The 16,455-nt window shown below is 43.3% G+C and overlaps 1 protein-coding gene across 1 annotated transcript in view; it reads left to right on the top strand.

Annotated features, from left to right (window-relative positions):
• sptlc2a (serine palmitoyltransferase, long chain base subunit 2a) overlaps positions 1–16,455 on the top strand; it is a 117,816-nt gene that overhangs the window by 42,357 nt on the left and 59,004 nt on the right. The window contains exons 5-8 of the mRNA XM_078234380.1: positions 744–868; positions 3,906–3,999; positions 12,413–12,518; positions 15,847–16,066. Of these exons, the coding sequence (XP_078090506.1) occupies positions 744–868; positions 3,906–3,999; positions 12,413–12,518; positions 15,847–16,066 (545 nt within the window). The remainder of the gene's footprint in view (positions 1–743; positions 869–3,905; positions 4,000–12,412; positions 12,519–15,846; positions 16,067–16,455) is intronic.

Here is a 16,455-nt window from a genome sequence, read left to right as displayed (position 1 = left end):
TGAGAAAATCTCCTGGTCACCACACTCGGGGCCTGTTTGGGTACAGAGGGAGAATTGAGCATGGCCAATGCACCTAACCACATCTTTTGGGCTGTGGGAGGAAACCCACACAGACATGAGGAGAACGTGCAGACACCACACAGGCAGTGACCCAAGCCAGGAATCAAACCCAGATCCCTGGGGCGGCAGCAGTGCTAACCACTGTGCCACCGTACATTCTGGATGTACTAGCAAGGGATATTCAATGCTGTATAACCAAGTGACGCCAATATATGGACATGTTCCCAGGATGAACCTGAACTGGTTGTTTTTCTCTTGTTCCTGATGACTATTCAGTTGCATATGTAAAGTGAGAATAAAAATGTTTGTTTTTGTTCCCTACTCAGTACAGTTGTTGCTTAGCCGGAAATGCAAAGCCACAACCTTGTGATAGTGTGAAAATCTTATTTCTGTCTGATCTGGGTGATGCATTCCAGAGCTAGCGTTTGCTGTTTTTATTTTTTCTCTGCAGACTGTGGTTTCTTAATGCACCATCCATCGTGTGTTCGAATTCAAGCCCTGGCGCGTGAAAGCTGATAGACCAGTGTATAAAACACTTCTGTAGAAGGATGATATTAACTCTGTATCTCTCCACAGATACTGCCAGACCTCCTGAGTTTGTCCAGTATTTTGTGTTTTTACTTCAGATTTCCAGCATCTGCAGAATATTGCTTTCATCTCAAGATGATTAATTCCATTTGCAGGTAACTTGGACAAACACCAAGAGCTGGAAAAGTTAGTGGCTCGGTTCTTGGGAGTTGAAGCAGCCATGGCGTTTGGGATGGGATTCGCAACAAACTCTATGAATATTCCTGCTCTTGTTGGCAAGGTTTGTTCACCGTTTCCTTATTTTTTTCCCAACCCTAGTGACTACTCTCTGGGAAGACAGTGACTTGGAATATAGAATCACAAACAATGACATTCCTCTGCAATCATATGGCTGTGGTGTACAATAAATGGCGAGCTATTTGCCTGTAGCTAAAACAAAGCCTCACTTGAAGTTTGCATAGTTGCTCTCCTGCAGGGATGAAGATCAAATCTGACTGGTTCTCTTGCTCTCTTCCCTGCCCCAAGCATTTTGAAGTAGACAGCAGCCAGCACCAACAGCTAATTGTAGTACTGAGGTCAGTTAGTTCAGATCCTGTTATCGAATCTGGATCTTCAGTGTTAATTAAGCTGCTTATCCACTTTGCTAACATGGGGAAACAGCAAGCTCATGTTTTCAACCACTTCGGGTTTTTTTTTTGATGTGGAGATGCCGGCATTGGACTGGGGTGGGCACAGTAGGAAGTCTCTCAACACCAGATTTAAATCCAACAAGTTTATTTGGTAGCACGAGCTTTCAGAACCCTGCTCCTTGTCTCGCCTGATGAAGGAGCAGCGCTCCGAAACCTTGTGCTACCAAATAAACCTGTTGGACTTTAACCTGGTGTTGTGAGACTACTTACTAGGTTTTTTTGAAATGGTGCACTCTTTTATTTGTGGTGACCAAATTATGATTCCAGATTATAAAACTGTCAAATTGTAACCTAATGGCTTTGGTACAAAATTAGCTACTCGGATTGTAAATGCAAATCCTATTGTGGCAAATCAGGAAATTTGTGGATTAACACTGGGGGGGAGGGAGGGGAGAAAAGACCATAACTATCATTTTTTTTTTAAACCCAGCTGGTTCACTGCTGCCCTTCAGGGAAGGGAACCTTTCCTCCCCTTGTCTGGCCTACAGGTGTGATTCCAGTGACTGACTCTTGATGCATTTTGAACTAACCCAGCAAGTCCACTCGATTGTGTTAGAATTGTCAAAGAAAGTGGTGCTCCATCACCACCTTGATGCAACTTCTACCCCCCGAACACACAAAACACATTTTGATAGTACTGGAACCTGAGCTATTTGTGCATATACTTTGAGATCCATTTTCAATGCATTGTTAATATTCATAGACTAATAGAATCCCGACAGTGCAGAAGGAAGCCATTGAGTCTTCACCGACCACAGTCCCACCCAGGACCCATTCCCGTAACCCCACGTATTTACCCTGCTAATCCCCTGACACTAAGGTTAATTTAGCATAGCCAATCAACCTAACCTGCACATCGTTGGACTGTGGGAGGAAACCCACGCAGACACGGGGTTGAGCTATTGAGCTTTGAAGTACAAGGAAGCACTGCTCAAGTATCATTGGTGACTAATGTGGAATTTTTCCGTCTTGGGAGTTGTTGAGGTGTAAGCTGTGTTTTTACAATTTTTTTAAGTTAGACCCTTTTAATGCAGCCATCCTCTGGGACCTCTGGTGACAAGAGGTACAGATCCAAACAAGTCACTGACTTGGACAAGGAACAACAACAATGTCATCCAGCCAGCTAGTGCACCAACCCCCTCAAATTTATTTGATGGCCAAGTGGGGAAGGTTTTCAGATTCACTCTGATAGATGTAATTTGTAGATGTCAACAGCTGGCTGGAACATCTGATTTCAATCCTACAAGTTGACCTATAAAATCCTCAGACTATATAAGAACTAATAGCCACCATCCAATTTCTTTTGAGGAGGTGGTTGGTGGGAGCTTTGGAATAGTTTGAATTCTTGGTTTTTCCTATGCATACCTGTGCTCAGATACCCTCCATCATCTGAACTGGTCACCACTCGTGTATGAGAGCAGACTGGAGACGTTATGTCCTTTATTCACTCCTCCTCCTTTGGTCATAACAGAGGTTGGACAACATTTTTTATTGCAAAAATATTATTTTGCTTTTAGATAGGAGAGAGGGTTTATTGTGAAATTAGTTGTATATTAACAGTGTAAACTTGCCTGTTTTCTCTCATGAAATGAATCCACTTTTAAGTAGACTTTGTGTCACCTAAAGGAATCGGGGTTTGTATTTGTAACAGATCTTGTGATGGTCAAATATTTTGGCAATGTGCTACATTTTTCTTGTGTAAGAAACTTACAGAATTGTCAATGTGCCTTTGATAGTGGTTGTAAGATTGTCTCACCCTGGAATTCCTCCCCACTACTTATTTTATTCTTTCATGGGATATGGGTGTTGTTGGCAAGGCCAGCATTTGTTGCCCATCTCTAATTGCCCTTGAATAGAGCAACTTTGCTAGGCCATTTGAGAGGGCAGTTAAGAGTCAACCACATTGTTGTGGGTCTGGAATCATATGTAGGTCAGACCAGGTAAGGATGCTACATTTCCTTCCCTAAAGGACATAGTGAATCAGATGTGTTTTTTTAATAACAATCCTTGATAGTTTCATGGTCACCATTACTGAGAGTAGTTTTATATTCCAGAGTTTATTAACTGAATTCAAATTCCACCAGCTGCCTTGGTAGGATTTGAACCCATGTCTCCAGAGTATTAGCCTGGGCCTCTGGATTATGAGTCCAACAACATTACCACTTACACCTCTGTCTCACAGCGTGATGTGGAGCGTACTGATGTTGAGTATGAGCATTTATGCCCACAGCAGGTATCCTGGCGCTCATTGATTTATATTCTGGAGTTACATAATGACATCCACATTATGGGATTAACTTCATACCTAATAAGACTATGATAATTAACAGTGGACTACTGAGCAATAGCAACTTTTCAATACATTATCTCTTAGACTGCAACTCTAACAGTGCATTTAAAGTATAGCAGAGCTGCTGAAGCTAATTTGGAGCGTACCCTGATTTATGTTACCAACATGCTGAAAGTTGTAGGGTGGGTGTTCACACCCTCAGATTCCCATTTAACTATGCCCCATTGAACAGAGACTTGTTGCTTTGCAGTGCATTATGGGCGTAAATCCCTCAGCTTAGAATAAAACAAAACATGGGTCTAAAGTTGTTTTTCTAAAACTCTGTTTTCCATCTTCAGGGCTGTCTAATCCTGAGTGATGAGCTAAATCATGCCTCGTTGGTGCTGGGAGCCAGACTTTCCGGTGCAACCATCAGAGTTTTCAAGCACAACAGTAAGTAGCAATAACGCTTCTCCAGTGGAGACAGTGAACTTACTGAAATAAAGGCAGAATAATGGATACCTGGATGTGAACTACCAATTAGTTTAATTGTTGAGCTAGTTGTGAGCACCAGGATTAAGAACAAAGAACAATACAGCACAGGAACAGGCTCTTCGGCCCTCCAAGCCCATGCCGCTCTCTGGTCCAAACTAGACCATTCTTTGTATCCCTCCATTCCCACTCCATTCATGTGGCTATCTAGATAAGTCTGAAGTGTTCCCAGTGTGCCCGCCTCCACCACCTTGCCCAGCAGCGCATTCCAGGCCCCCACCACCCTGTGTATAAAATACGTCCTTCTGATATCCGTGTTAAACCTCTACCCCCCACCTTGAACCTATGACCCCTCGTGAACGTCACCACCGACCTGGGATAAAGCTTCCCACCGTTCACCCTATCTATGCCTTTCATAATTTTATACACCTCTATTAGGTCTCCCCTAATCCTCCGTCTTTCCAGTGAGAACAACCTGTTTACCCAATCTCTCCTCATAACTAAGTCCCTCCATACCAGGCAACATCCTGGTAAACCTCCTCTGCACTCTCTCTAAAGCCTCCACGTCCTTCTGGTAGTGTGGCGACCAGAACTGGATGCAGTATTCCAAATGCGACTGAACCAACGTTCTATACATCTGCGACATCAGATCCCAACTTCTATACTCTATGGCCCGTCCTATAAAGGCAAGCATGCCATATGCCGCCTTCACCTTCTCCACTTGTGACGTCACCTTCAAGGATCTGTGGACTTGCACACCCAGGTCCCTCTGCGTATCTACACCCTTTATGGTTCTGCCATTTATCGTATAGCTCCCCCCTACATTAGCTCTACCAAAATGCATCACTTCGCATTTATCTGGATTGAACTCCATCTGCCATTTCTTTGCCCAAATTTCCAGCCTATCTATATCCATCTGTAGCCTCTGACAATGTTCCTCACTATCTGCAAGTCCAGCCAATTTCGTGTCGTCTGCAAACTTACTGATCACCCCAGTTACACCTTCTTCCAGATCGTTTATATAAATCACAAACAGCAGAGGTCCCAAAACAGAACCCTGTGGAACACCACTAGTCACAGGCATCCAGCCAGAAAAAGACCCTTCCACTACCACCCTCTGTCTTCTGTGACCAAGCCAGTTCTCCAGCCATCTAGCCACCTCCCCCTTTATCCCATGAAATCCAACCTTTTGCACCAACCTACCATGAGGTACTTTGTCAAACGCTTTACTAAATTCCATATAGACGACATCCACTGCCCTTCCCTCGTCAACCATTCTAGTCACTTCTTCAAAAAACTCCACCAGGTTAGTGAGGCAAGACCTCCCTCTCTCAAAACCATGCTGACTATTAATGAGTTTATTCCTTTCTAAATGCGCATACATCCTATCTCTAAGAATCCTCTCCAACAAATTCCCTACCACGGACGTCAAGCTCACCGGCCTATAATTACCCGGGTTACCCTTCCTACCCTCCTTAAATAACGGGACCACATTAGCTATCCTCCAATCCTCTGGGACCTCACCTGTGTCCAGTGACGAGACAAAGGTTTGCGTCAGAGGCCCTGCGATTTCATCTCTCGTCTCCCTGAGCAGCCTGGGATAGATTCCATCAGGCCCTGGGGATTTGTCAGCCAGATGTAAATTTATATACGCAAAGACTATATATTTTGAAAACTTCTCAATCATAACTTTTCAGGCATTTGAACCCTCAGCTGTTCAGGCAGTGAGCCACACAAATGACAGCTCCCCAGTTCAATTGATCTGTGCTAAGTCATCAAATCCAGATGAGTTACAGAGGCATACTGGCTAACCTTGATGCCCGTGAGTTAGAGAAATGAGAATCAGCCAGCCATTCTGCTTCTGATTGTTAGCCAGAGAATTCTGGATATCAGATGAGTCGATTTCAACTTGGCTGTGTTCGTCTATTAAGAACGGTCATTTAAGAGTAGACGTTGGAGGAGTGATTGCCCGTGAAAAAGTGACCAAGCGACTTGTACAGCTCATTGCTGCTGAAAATTGAAATAGTGATGGTGTTTATGGACAAGGCAGTGGCTCATCCCCTCAATTTCCCATCTGACTCAGTTTTGAACCAGGTTGTTGATTTTTCAAAGGGAGAACTGTGGAATTGTCAGCTTGAACTGCATTTTCTTTTGGGGACGATGTCTGGCACAAATAGGATGGGCTAAATGGCTTCCATCTGTGCCGTAAATTTTCTTTGCTTCCATGTAGTGATGATGCCTCATGTTTTTCAGTAGCTTACTGTTCCTGTACCCAGTGTTTATTATAGGAAATATTCTGCAGGAATATATAATAATATTAAAACACATTCCGGAAAAGATGCATTCTGCCGCCAGCAATTTGCTTGTCACAATTGGCTGGACAACCCAAAAAAAGCTTCAATTGTGTGGAAATGCATAACAGGCCAATCAGTAACTGAGGTTGAAACATTTTGGGGAAAGAGTCTTTTTTCATTGGAACCAAGGGCTTTCTATTCCCATTCTTGGTTATCTTTTAGTTTCTATCTGTATTAAGGATGGGCTGAGATCTGTTAGAAATACTTGCCTGTTTTACACAAGACAAAGCTATTGGATTATTAACCGATAATTCAAATGTTGAACTCTGCTAGATAAATCCCGTTGCTTAATGCGTTGACTACTGATTCTTTGCCAATTATTGAACCGGTTCACTTGCATTATAATCCTTTCCTCTACAGAGTATCCTGCTCACAGGTTTAACAGTGAAGTGGCAACCATTGTTTTACACGGGGAGAGGCCAGTGGCAAATGATTCATTTGTCTATTTTCATATAAAGGAAGGAGTTTTAATGAATAAACCTATGTTCATGGGATTATTAAGTTCATTTAAAAGGTGCTTATAAACCTAATGGGCTGGAAACATATTAGTTATTTCTGTGAAGAAGAGTTGAATTGTTTGTGGCCATATTTCTGAAAATTGACATCACTGCAACAATTTTGCATTAGCGACTTTGAGGTTGGGGGAGGTCTAGTCTGCTCATTTTGAGTCATTCTCAGGATGTGGGTATCATTTGCAATGCTGGCACTTATTGCTTATCTCTAGCTGTCCTCAGGAAGGTGGGTCACTACCTTTAACTCAGCTAGCTGGTAATGGTTGAAGCAAATAGTGGAAGGAAGAGGGATACACAACCAGCTTGATGTCTACAGCTACCTTCTGCAGTGTTGAAAAGAGGCATGCTGTCTACGCTTTTCATCTCCCACTCATCAGGACAGATCACAAGTTTACCAACAGTAAAGGGAACAATAATTTATACTATACCAGAAGCGTGCTGATTTGGTTGACATTTGGCAGAGACGCTGTCATGAAGAATGTGGCAGGGCACAGTTAACTGCCAAGCCTTTATTCAAATTCAAACCAGGCAGGTCGACTCTGGTCATGATGTGGAGTTGCTAGTGTTGGACTGGGATGGACAAGACGAGGTCACACGACACCAAGTTAAAATCCAACAGGTTTATTTGAAATCAAGCTTTCGGAGCACTACTCCTTCGCCAGGTGAAGTGGAGCGAGGTGCGCAGGCACAATATATAGGTGGAGTGACGATAGCCCGACACTAACAGGTAATCAAGAGTGTCAAAGGACAAGTACAGTGTAATGCTGTGTAGGCTGGCTGAGTAACAAGTCTTTACAAGTAATCATGAGTTCTAATAGACAAATGCAAGCAGTTAAGTAAAGTCAGTATGTGTAAAGTGTTGACAGGCTGTATAACAAGTGAAAGGATGACCTAAGAACTGATAATTTAAGGCAGAGGGAATTACAAACGATCAGTGAGCTGGTACTAAACACTCTGCAAACTCAGGTAGAGAGATCATTACCCATAATCAAGGTGTGCATGGTATCAAAACAGGACAGTGAGGGAGATTTTTTTCCCCACAGAACAGTATGGTGGGGTTACATGTAGCATGGCATGAACCTGAGATCACGGCTAAGGCCATCCTCATGAGTGCAGAACTTCGCTATCCGTTTCTGCTTGGCAATTCTGCATTGTTGTGCATCTCTAAGACCGCCTTGGAGAGCACTTATTCAAAGATCGGAGGCCGAATGTCCTTGGCCACTGAAGTGTTCTCTGACTGGGAGAGAACACATCTGCCTGGCGATTGTTGCGTGGTGTCTGTTCATCCGCCATCGTAGTGCCTGAATGGTCTCACCAATGTACCATGCCCCAGGGGGTCATTTCCTGCTGCATATGACCATGTTGGCCAAGTCGCATGAGTACGTACCTTGGCAGACAGGATTAAGGAGAATCCCAAGGTATTTTATTCATACGTTAGGAACAAAAGGGTTGTCAGGGAAAAAATCGGACCTCTCGGGGACAAAAGTGGGGAATTATGCTTAGAGCCCAAAGAAGTAGGGGAGATCCTAAATGAATACTTTGCGTCGGTATTCACAAAGGAGAGGGATGTGTTGACTGGGAGTGTCTCGGAGGGGAGTGTTGAACCGTTGGAGAAAATCTCCATTACAAGGGAGGAAGTGTTAGGTTTGTTAGAGAATATAAAGACTGACAAATCCCCAGGGTCTGATGGAATCTATCCAAGGTTGCTCAGGGAGACGAGAGATGAAATCGCTGGGCCTCTGACGCAAATCTTTGTCTCGTCACTGGACACAGGTGAGGTCCCAGAGGGTTGGAGGATAGCTAATGTGGTCCTGTTATTTAAGAAGGGTAGGAAGGATAACTCGGGTAATTATAGGCTGGTGAGCTTGACGTCTGTGGTGGGGAAGTTGTTGGAGAAGATTCTTAGAGATAGGATGTATGCGCATTTAGAAAGGAATAAACTCATTAACGATAGTCAGCATGGTTTTGTGAGAGGGAGGTCATGCCTCACTAACCTGGTGGAGTTTTTTGAAGAAGTGACTAGAATGGTTGACGAGGGAAGGGCCGTGGATGTCATCTATATGGACTTTAGTAAAGCGTTTGACAAAGTACCTCATGGTAGGCTGGTGCAAAAGGTTGGATTTCATGGGATAAAGGGGGAGGTGGCTAGATGGCTGGAGAACTGGCTTGGTCACAGAAGACAGAGGGTGATAGTGGAAGGGTTTTATTCCGGCTGGAGGCCTGTGACTAGTGGTGTTCCGCAGGGCTCTGTATTGGGACCTCTGCTGTTTGTGATTTATATAAACGATCTGGAAGAAGGTGTAACTGGGGTGATCAGTAAGTTTGCGGACGACACAAAATTGGCAGGACTTGCAGATAGTGAGGAGCATTGTCAGAGGCTACAGAAGGATATAGATAGGCTGGAAATTTGGGCAAAGAAATGGCAGATGGAGTTCAATCCTGATAAATGCGAAGTGATGCATTTTGGTAGAAATAATGTAGGGAGGAGCTATACGATAAATGGCAGAACCATAAAGGGTGTAGATACGCAGAGGGACCTGGGTGTGCAAGTCCACAGATCCTTGAAGGTGATGTCACAGGTGGAGAAGGTGGTGAAGAAGGCATATGGCATGCTTGCCTTTATAGGATGGGGCATAGAGTATAAAAGTTGGGGTCTGATGTTGCAGATGTATAGAACGTTGGTTCGGTCGCATTTGGAATACTGCGTCCAGTTCTGGTCACCACACTACCAGAAGGACGTGGAGGCTTTGGAGAGAGTACAGAGGAGATTTACCAGGATGTTGCCTGGTATGGAGGGGCTTAGTAATGAGGAGAGATTGGGTAAACTGGGGTTGTTCTCCCTGGAAAGACGGAGGATGAGGGGAGACCTAATAGAGGTGTATAAAATTATGAAAGGCATAGATAGGGTGAACGGTGGGAAGCTTTTCCCCAGGTCGGTGGTGACGTTCACGAGGGGTCATAGGTGCAAGGTGAAGGGGGGGAGGTTTAACACAGATATCAGAAGGACGTATTTTACACAGGTGGTGGTGGGGGCCTGGAATGCGCTGCCAGGCAAGGTGGTGGAGGCGGACACACTGGGAACGTTTAAGACTTATCTAGATAGGCACATGAACGGAGTGGGAATGGAGGGATACAAAGAATGGTCTAGTTTGGACCAGGGAGCGGCATGGGCTTGGAGGGCCGAAGGGCCTGTTCCTGTGCTGTATTGTTCTTTGTTCTTGTTCTTTGTGTACCTGGTGGGTGGTGGTCCCCTATGTGATGGTGGTATCTGTGTCGATCTGGCATGTCCTGCAGAAGTCATGGTATTGCCATGGGAAATGAACCTTGGAATGCCTGTCTCCCAAGGTTTTGTTTTAATTGAAAAAGGTGCAATGTGTGAGCATGCTCCTTCTGTCTGCAAAGGACAGGGTCCTGTGTGGTGAATAGATGTGGCTTCTGGTTTGTATAAATGAACCACACTGCAAGCCTGCCTGATGATAAATTGGTTTTCAGTGTAATTCATAGCACAATCAGAATTGTTTTGCAAGCATTGTATAAACACAGATTCACAATTAATGTTGAACACTCTTGAGTTTTGAAAGCGTGGTTGGGTGCAGTCCGTGCTTTGTTGCAAACAGCCAAAGGCACATTCTGCTTGTTTCGATCTGCCGGTCATTGGAAGGTTCGGCCTACATACCTGGCATCATATTGGAACTGAAATCCACATATCACATTACTCAGTATGATAGGCAGAATGTCTTCATGGTTTGAGGGCAGCATCTAGTTAGTGGACGATACCACTTGTGTGACTACTGCATACTAACAGCGTGAAAGAACTAGCTTCACCTGTTAGTGAAATGTTTGAGACACGTTGCCCTTCCAGGGTAGACTGGGGGCACTTTTCAGGACTGAGAGTGGCAGTCTTGGGCGCAGTTGAGTTTGTGAGATATACAATGAGCAATGATGTGATCGGGATAATGGAATAATGGCTACCCCAATCAAATCAGTTCCCTTCTGCATTCTCCATGGCAGCGTCTCTATCAGTCAGAGTCCACATTCCTACCAGTCAGTACTTTCTTCTCATGCAGCATAAATTGTTGTTCCCTTTACTGTTGGTGTTCTTATGATCTGTGGTCTAGTGGTTAGGATTCGGTGCTCTTTGTTCTGATGAGTGCAAGATGAAAAGCTTAGACAGCATGTCTCTTTTTTTTTCAGCAATACCCAAGTTCATCTTTGACATGCAACTTCCAGGATGTAGAAATGATGTAATGGACCTTGATTTTTTTTATTACTGAGCAATTGCATTCCTACACAAGAGAGTCATACAGCAATAAGGAACCATTAAAGTTATCATAAGTATGAACACAGAATTTTCTTTGAGGTAATCTAAGATTGTCATGGTGCAAGGTTAGACACCGGGAATTCAAGAAAAGGTCCCACCCTCCAAGGCAAATGCACTTAACATTGGGCGTGCATTGGAATAATGCAGCACTTGCTCGCTTCTTCCCCCTGCCCTTGGCCAAATAATACTTGGCAAAGTTAAGCAAAGCATTTCAAGTTTCAGTGAAATTGTAACCTAATGGCAGGTTGTATATTTAACTACACAATCCTGGAGGTACTGTGGCCCGGTGGTAATATCAATGGTGTAGTAATCCAGAGGCCCAGGCTAATGCTATGGGGATACGGGTTCAAACCCCACCACAATGGCTGTGGAATTTAAGTTCAATTAATAAAGATCTGGAAATGAAAGCTCGTCTCCAAAATGTTGACCATGAATCTATCATCAATTGTTGTGAAAATCCATCTGGTTCCCTTTTGGGGAAGGAAATCTTACCTGGTCTGCCTGAAGGTGTCTCTAGATCCACACCAATGTGATTGGCTCTTAAATGCCCTCTGAAATGGTCTAGCAAACCACTTCCTCAGTTAGGGATGGGCAACTCATGCTGACCTTGCCAGCAGCACCTACATCCCATGAAACAATATTTTAAAAATCCACCAGTGGATTGTTAAAGAACTAGCTAACTCTGAATGAACAGCGATTTATAATTCATTCAACCACTCAAACCTGTTCAACTATTTAATGAAATCATTGCTGATCTGTATCTGACCTGCCTTGTTTTCATGATCTTTATTGCCCTTGAATGTCAGAAATCATAAATCTCACTTCTGTAATTTTGAATTGATCTCAGCCTTTTGGGTTGGTGTTCCAGATTTCTTCTATTCTGGAATGGGAGATTGCAGGGGAGGCTGAAATGTTGGAATTATTTTAAAAACGCACAACAGGAGCAGTGTGGATTCTTTCTGGATGGTCAGGCTGCGATAGGCCAAATTTCTTCACCTAATATTGGGCTACTGTTTGCTTCAGTTCTCATTTTTATTTGCATTTGGCTCAATATTTTAAGGTAACAATGAGGAGCTTTTTTTGCGGGCACTGACAGCTGGCCGTGGTTGAAAGTGCAGGCTGGTTTATCAATGGATGTTTGTGTAATGCCAACTCCATAGTCATTACAATGCTTGTTTTATTTTCAGATATGCAGAGCTTGGATAAATTGTTGAAAGACGCTATTGTCCATGGGCAGCCTCGAACTCGCAGACCGTGGAAAAAGATTCTCATTGTGGTAGAGGGAATTTACAGGTACAAGCCCAAATCCTTGCGTTGAATTACAGAATCTAATCAGAATGAGGCCTTGTGCACTTTGCAGTATGTTAGCCACAGTGGCTGGTGAAATGCTCGGAAGGTACCTTGTGTTCACTGCCTTGCAGATTTTACTGCCCGCCACCAATTCCTATGACAACAGAACTGACATTTTAAAATACCGCCGCCTCTGCAGTCTGCATGCCCTGTAACCACCTGTTCCAGACGATATTTCAGTCGACCAGAATACCTGACATTTACATAGTGCCTTTAATGTAATAAAATACCACAAGGTGCTTCACAGAAGTGTAATCGAACAGAATTTGACACTGAACCACTTCAGGGAATATTGGAAAAGTTGGACAAGTTTCGTCAGAGGTCATTCATAATGAGCATCTTAAAGGAGGAAAGAAAGCTAGATAGACTGAAGTTTGAGGAAGTTCCCACGCTTAGGGTCTAGGTAGCTGAAAGCGTAGTCACCAGTCTTATATCTCTATGAAGGGCCTTAGGATATACTTCTGGGATAAAGACTATTAAAGTGCATTTTGCTGCTTTTTTGCAGTGGCGTATTGAGAGAAATGTGTTAATTGATCCTTTTAAGTTGTAGAGTTCCATCACAGAGAGGTGTTTTAATCCCATATAACGAAGGACTTTTTGATTTATTATTGTCACATGTATTAGTAGACTGTATTTCAGCTAAGATCTTTTTATCCACCCTACCTCAACCCTCTTACTAGCTTCCCCTCCCCTTCCCATAAGTGTTTCTTTCCTCTTTAGTTTGTGCTTGGTGCCATGTTTTGAAATGGATTTCGAATTGCCTTGTATTTCTCTCTCCTGTTGGTCATCTTTTTCTTAAGAGAAGCGTGCAACTCTGCAATAGCAGCTACTGTCGTTTTATCTGCAGATTTCTTGATCCATTCTTTGTGGCTTTACATTCACTGACAATCTTTTGAAATTAACAAGCAAATATTGTCTAAGTCATGGGAAAGCTTAAAATTGTGCACGCTGCCAGCAGTGTAGAAAAGGGCTGCCTAAAAGGTCTGGCATAAACAAGTGTAGCTCAGACCTATTAATTTTGAGGATGTTCGTGTAGGACAGATGCTTGCTATTTGCATTCAGTGCCTGGCAGTAAGGCTGTAAGTTTGTGATGTTGGTATTAAACTGACAGACAAGTGGCAGTGGAATTCGGCAGGCTGTAAAGTTAGAATCATAGAATCCCAACAGTACAGAAAGAGGCCATTCGGCCCATCGAGTCTGCACCGACCACAATCCCACCCAGGCCCTACCCCCATATCTCTACATATTTTACCCACTAATCCCTCTAACCTACGCATCTCAGATCACTATGGGGCAATTTTCTTTTTAGCATGGCCAATCAACCTAACCCGCACATCTTTGGACTGTTTGCATTAATAAGGATTTTTGTCCACCAGCCTATTGACAGCTGGCTATCATTTGTTTTTTAAAAACTAAACTGATCAAATCTACTCAGCTGCTAAGAGCATGTAGTTAGCTCTTCATTTCATAAGCATCCTAGAGTTTCACATAATGAGTAGCTTTGGCAAACTGCGTAACTATTTTGCTTACAATCATTTTCTCTAAATAGCACTGTTTTGGCCCAGACTGTGAAATTTTTAACATTGACTGAATTGCACAAAGGGGTAGATGGGACCAAGTGATCTGCAGGTTAAATATTTGTCTGCGTTGCCGAGCAGTATTCATCAGCACTTTAACCAACTGATTTAAATAGCTGCACAGAATGGTGGTGTTGATAACCAGGATTTAAGCACCTTTGATCTTCGTTGCTGTCAACCTGAAACAGAATTGAATGGAGCACTGCCTAGCAGTGCAAAGTGCTCAGGGACTCTTCGATTTATGTAGGTTTGCAGCCAAAACTGCTGACTCCAGTGGGGCAAGAGGTACTATCAGTTTAACTAAACTGTCGCTACTTGTAATGAATAGCTTACTATGAATTCAAGGCCGTAATCTGAGTGTGCAAAATCTCAAATAGAAAAAGAAAATGGTGTCCCCCATACATCATTCCTTTGTTATTTATCATCTGAAAGGGAAGGACGGGTTTGGTGTCATTTCAAATAAAGGATTCTCTTGAAAATATTGCCCTGTCTTTTACTTGTAGTTCGAATCCTGCTGGGTTTTTTGCATGGCAGGTTTTATATAAATGCAAGTTATTATCTTTGAGGTTGTTAAGTCATAGCTTTGCATTTATTCGGGTGGCTGAGGTTTGTCCTTGGTTTTTCCCTCCCTCATTTAAGTGTGATTCACATACAAACGTGGCAGGAGAGTCTAGCTTTCATGCAGTCAAAGCAGGAATTAGTCTGTAGATGCTAAGGTTTTGTGAGCCTGCCAGAAATCTGCTTTATATTAATTGGTTTGCACTTCAAGTTTAATTACATCAAAATGCTATGGAGGTGGATTGACCTTTACTTTACAGAGGGCCATTGTATTATTACATCCGGCTATAATCAGAAGTTATTTGAGAAAAATAGGAGCAAGATAGTCCACTCAGCCCCTCGAGGTTTGTCATCTTGTACTCTTAATAGAGGGCAGGAAAGTTGGCTTATGCCCTTATGCAATAACTAAAATGCTTTTCCATTGCATTCCATTTTCCATCTACTTACAAGAGAACAGTCTCCATTGTGGCTCTCTTGTGTTTTTACGTTCTGCGTCAGTCTCTGCAAGTATCCTGAGCTTTACTATAATCTGGAAAACAAACACTAACTCCCTGTATTTACATTAAACTGCTGATCCGTGGCATATTTCTCAAGACTCATCTTTGAGGCTGGATGTGTGACACCGCCTAACCTGTGTTCTGAACTTTTGTTGTTCACGTGGTGGATTTCGGGCGGCTGAGGGAAATTTGCAGTGTCTACAGTTGCTTGTGCTCCTCTAGAGCATGGCTGATATGAGAGACACTTGCAGTGATCTTGGGGAAGCTCACCACCTCTTGCCTGGGCTTTGACACCGATTGAGCTTCATGATAAATGTTTTATTTGCAGATTTCCTGTGGTGATGCTCAGCGTTCAGGGGATTCACTTGAAGCTACGACAAAGTTGCATCAGCATAAGTGGCATCACCAAGCCTTTGACATTTTAGAATTCTTTCTGTAACTGCTAGTCATTTAATTTTAACTCGCGTGGGCATTTCTGTTCAGTGTGAAGTGATTAAATACGATGTATTTCATGCTCCCAGTGTTACAAATATGTACTTCATTTCAATCCAGAGTGCTCTTTTAATGTGACCATTTCCGGCTCGATCTATGTTTTAATTGAATTGTGTGGGATTTAGCAGTTCTGTTTTTATTTCGCAGTATGGAGGGCTCCATCGTACGTTTGCCTGAGATAGTGGCTTTAAAGAAAAAGTACAAGGCTTACCTGTACCTGGATGAAGCTCACAGTATCGGGGCTCTTGGACCCACTGGCCGAGGTGTGGTAGAATATTTCGACCTCAATCCCAAGGATGTGGATGTCATGATGGGAACCTTCACCAAGAGTTTTGGAGCAGCTGGTGGATATATAGGTGGCAAAAAGGTATGACAATTGGTCTGGGACTTCCCATTACGTGGTGGGCACTTTTGTAAGCATTGACTGCCCTAGAGTATCATAGGTTATCTTGTGGCTAGTTTAGTTTACATCAAGGAGCTGCTTCACTTTTTTCTTTGGTCCACATATCTAAGGACGGATGTGCTGGCCTTGGAAAGGGTCCAGAGGAGGTTCACAAGAACAATCCCTGGAATGAAGAGCTTGTCGTATGAGGAACGGTTGAGGACTCTGGGTCTGTACTCGTTGGAGTTTAGAAGGATGAGAGGGGAATCTTATTGAAACTTACAGGACACTGCGAGGCCTGGATAGAGTGGACGTGGAGAGGATGTTTCCGCTACTAGGAAAAACTAGAACCAGAGGGCACAACCTCAGGCTAA

This window comes from Mustelus asterias, chromosome 18 (genome assembly GCF_964213995.1).
Source record: "Mustelus asterias chromosome 18, sMusAst1.hap1.1, whole genome shotgun sequence".
Lineage (NCBI taxonomy): Eukaryota > Metazoa > Chordata > Chondrichthyes > Carcharhiniformes > Triakidae > Mustelus > Mustelus asterias.
The sequence above is the reverse complement of the archived record's forward strand: the minus strand, read 5'-3'. Positions and strand labels throughout refer to the sequence as shown.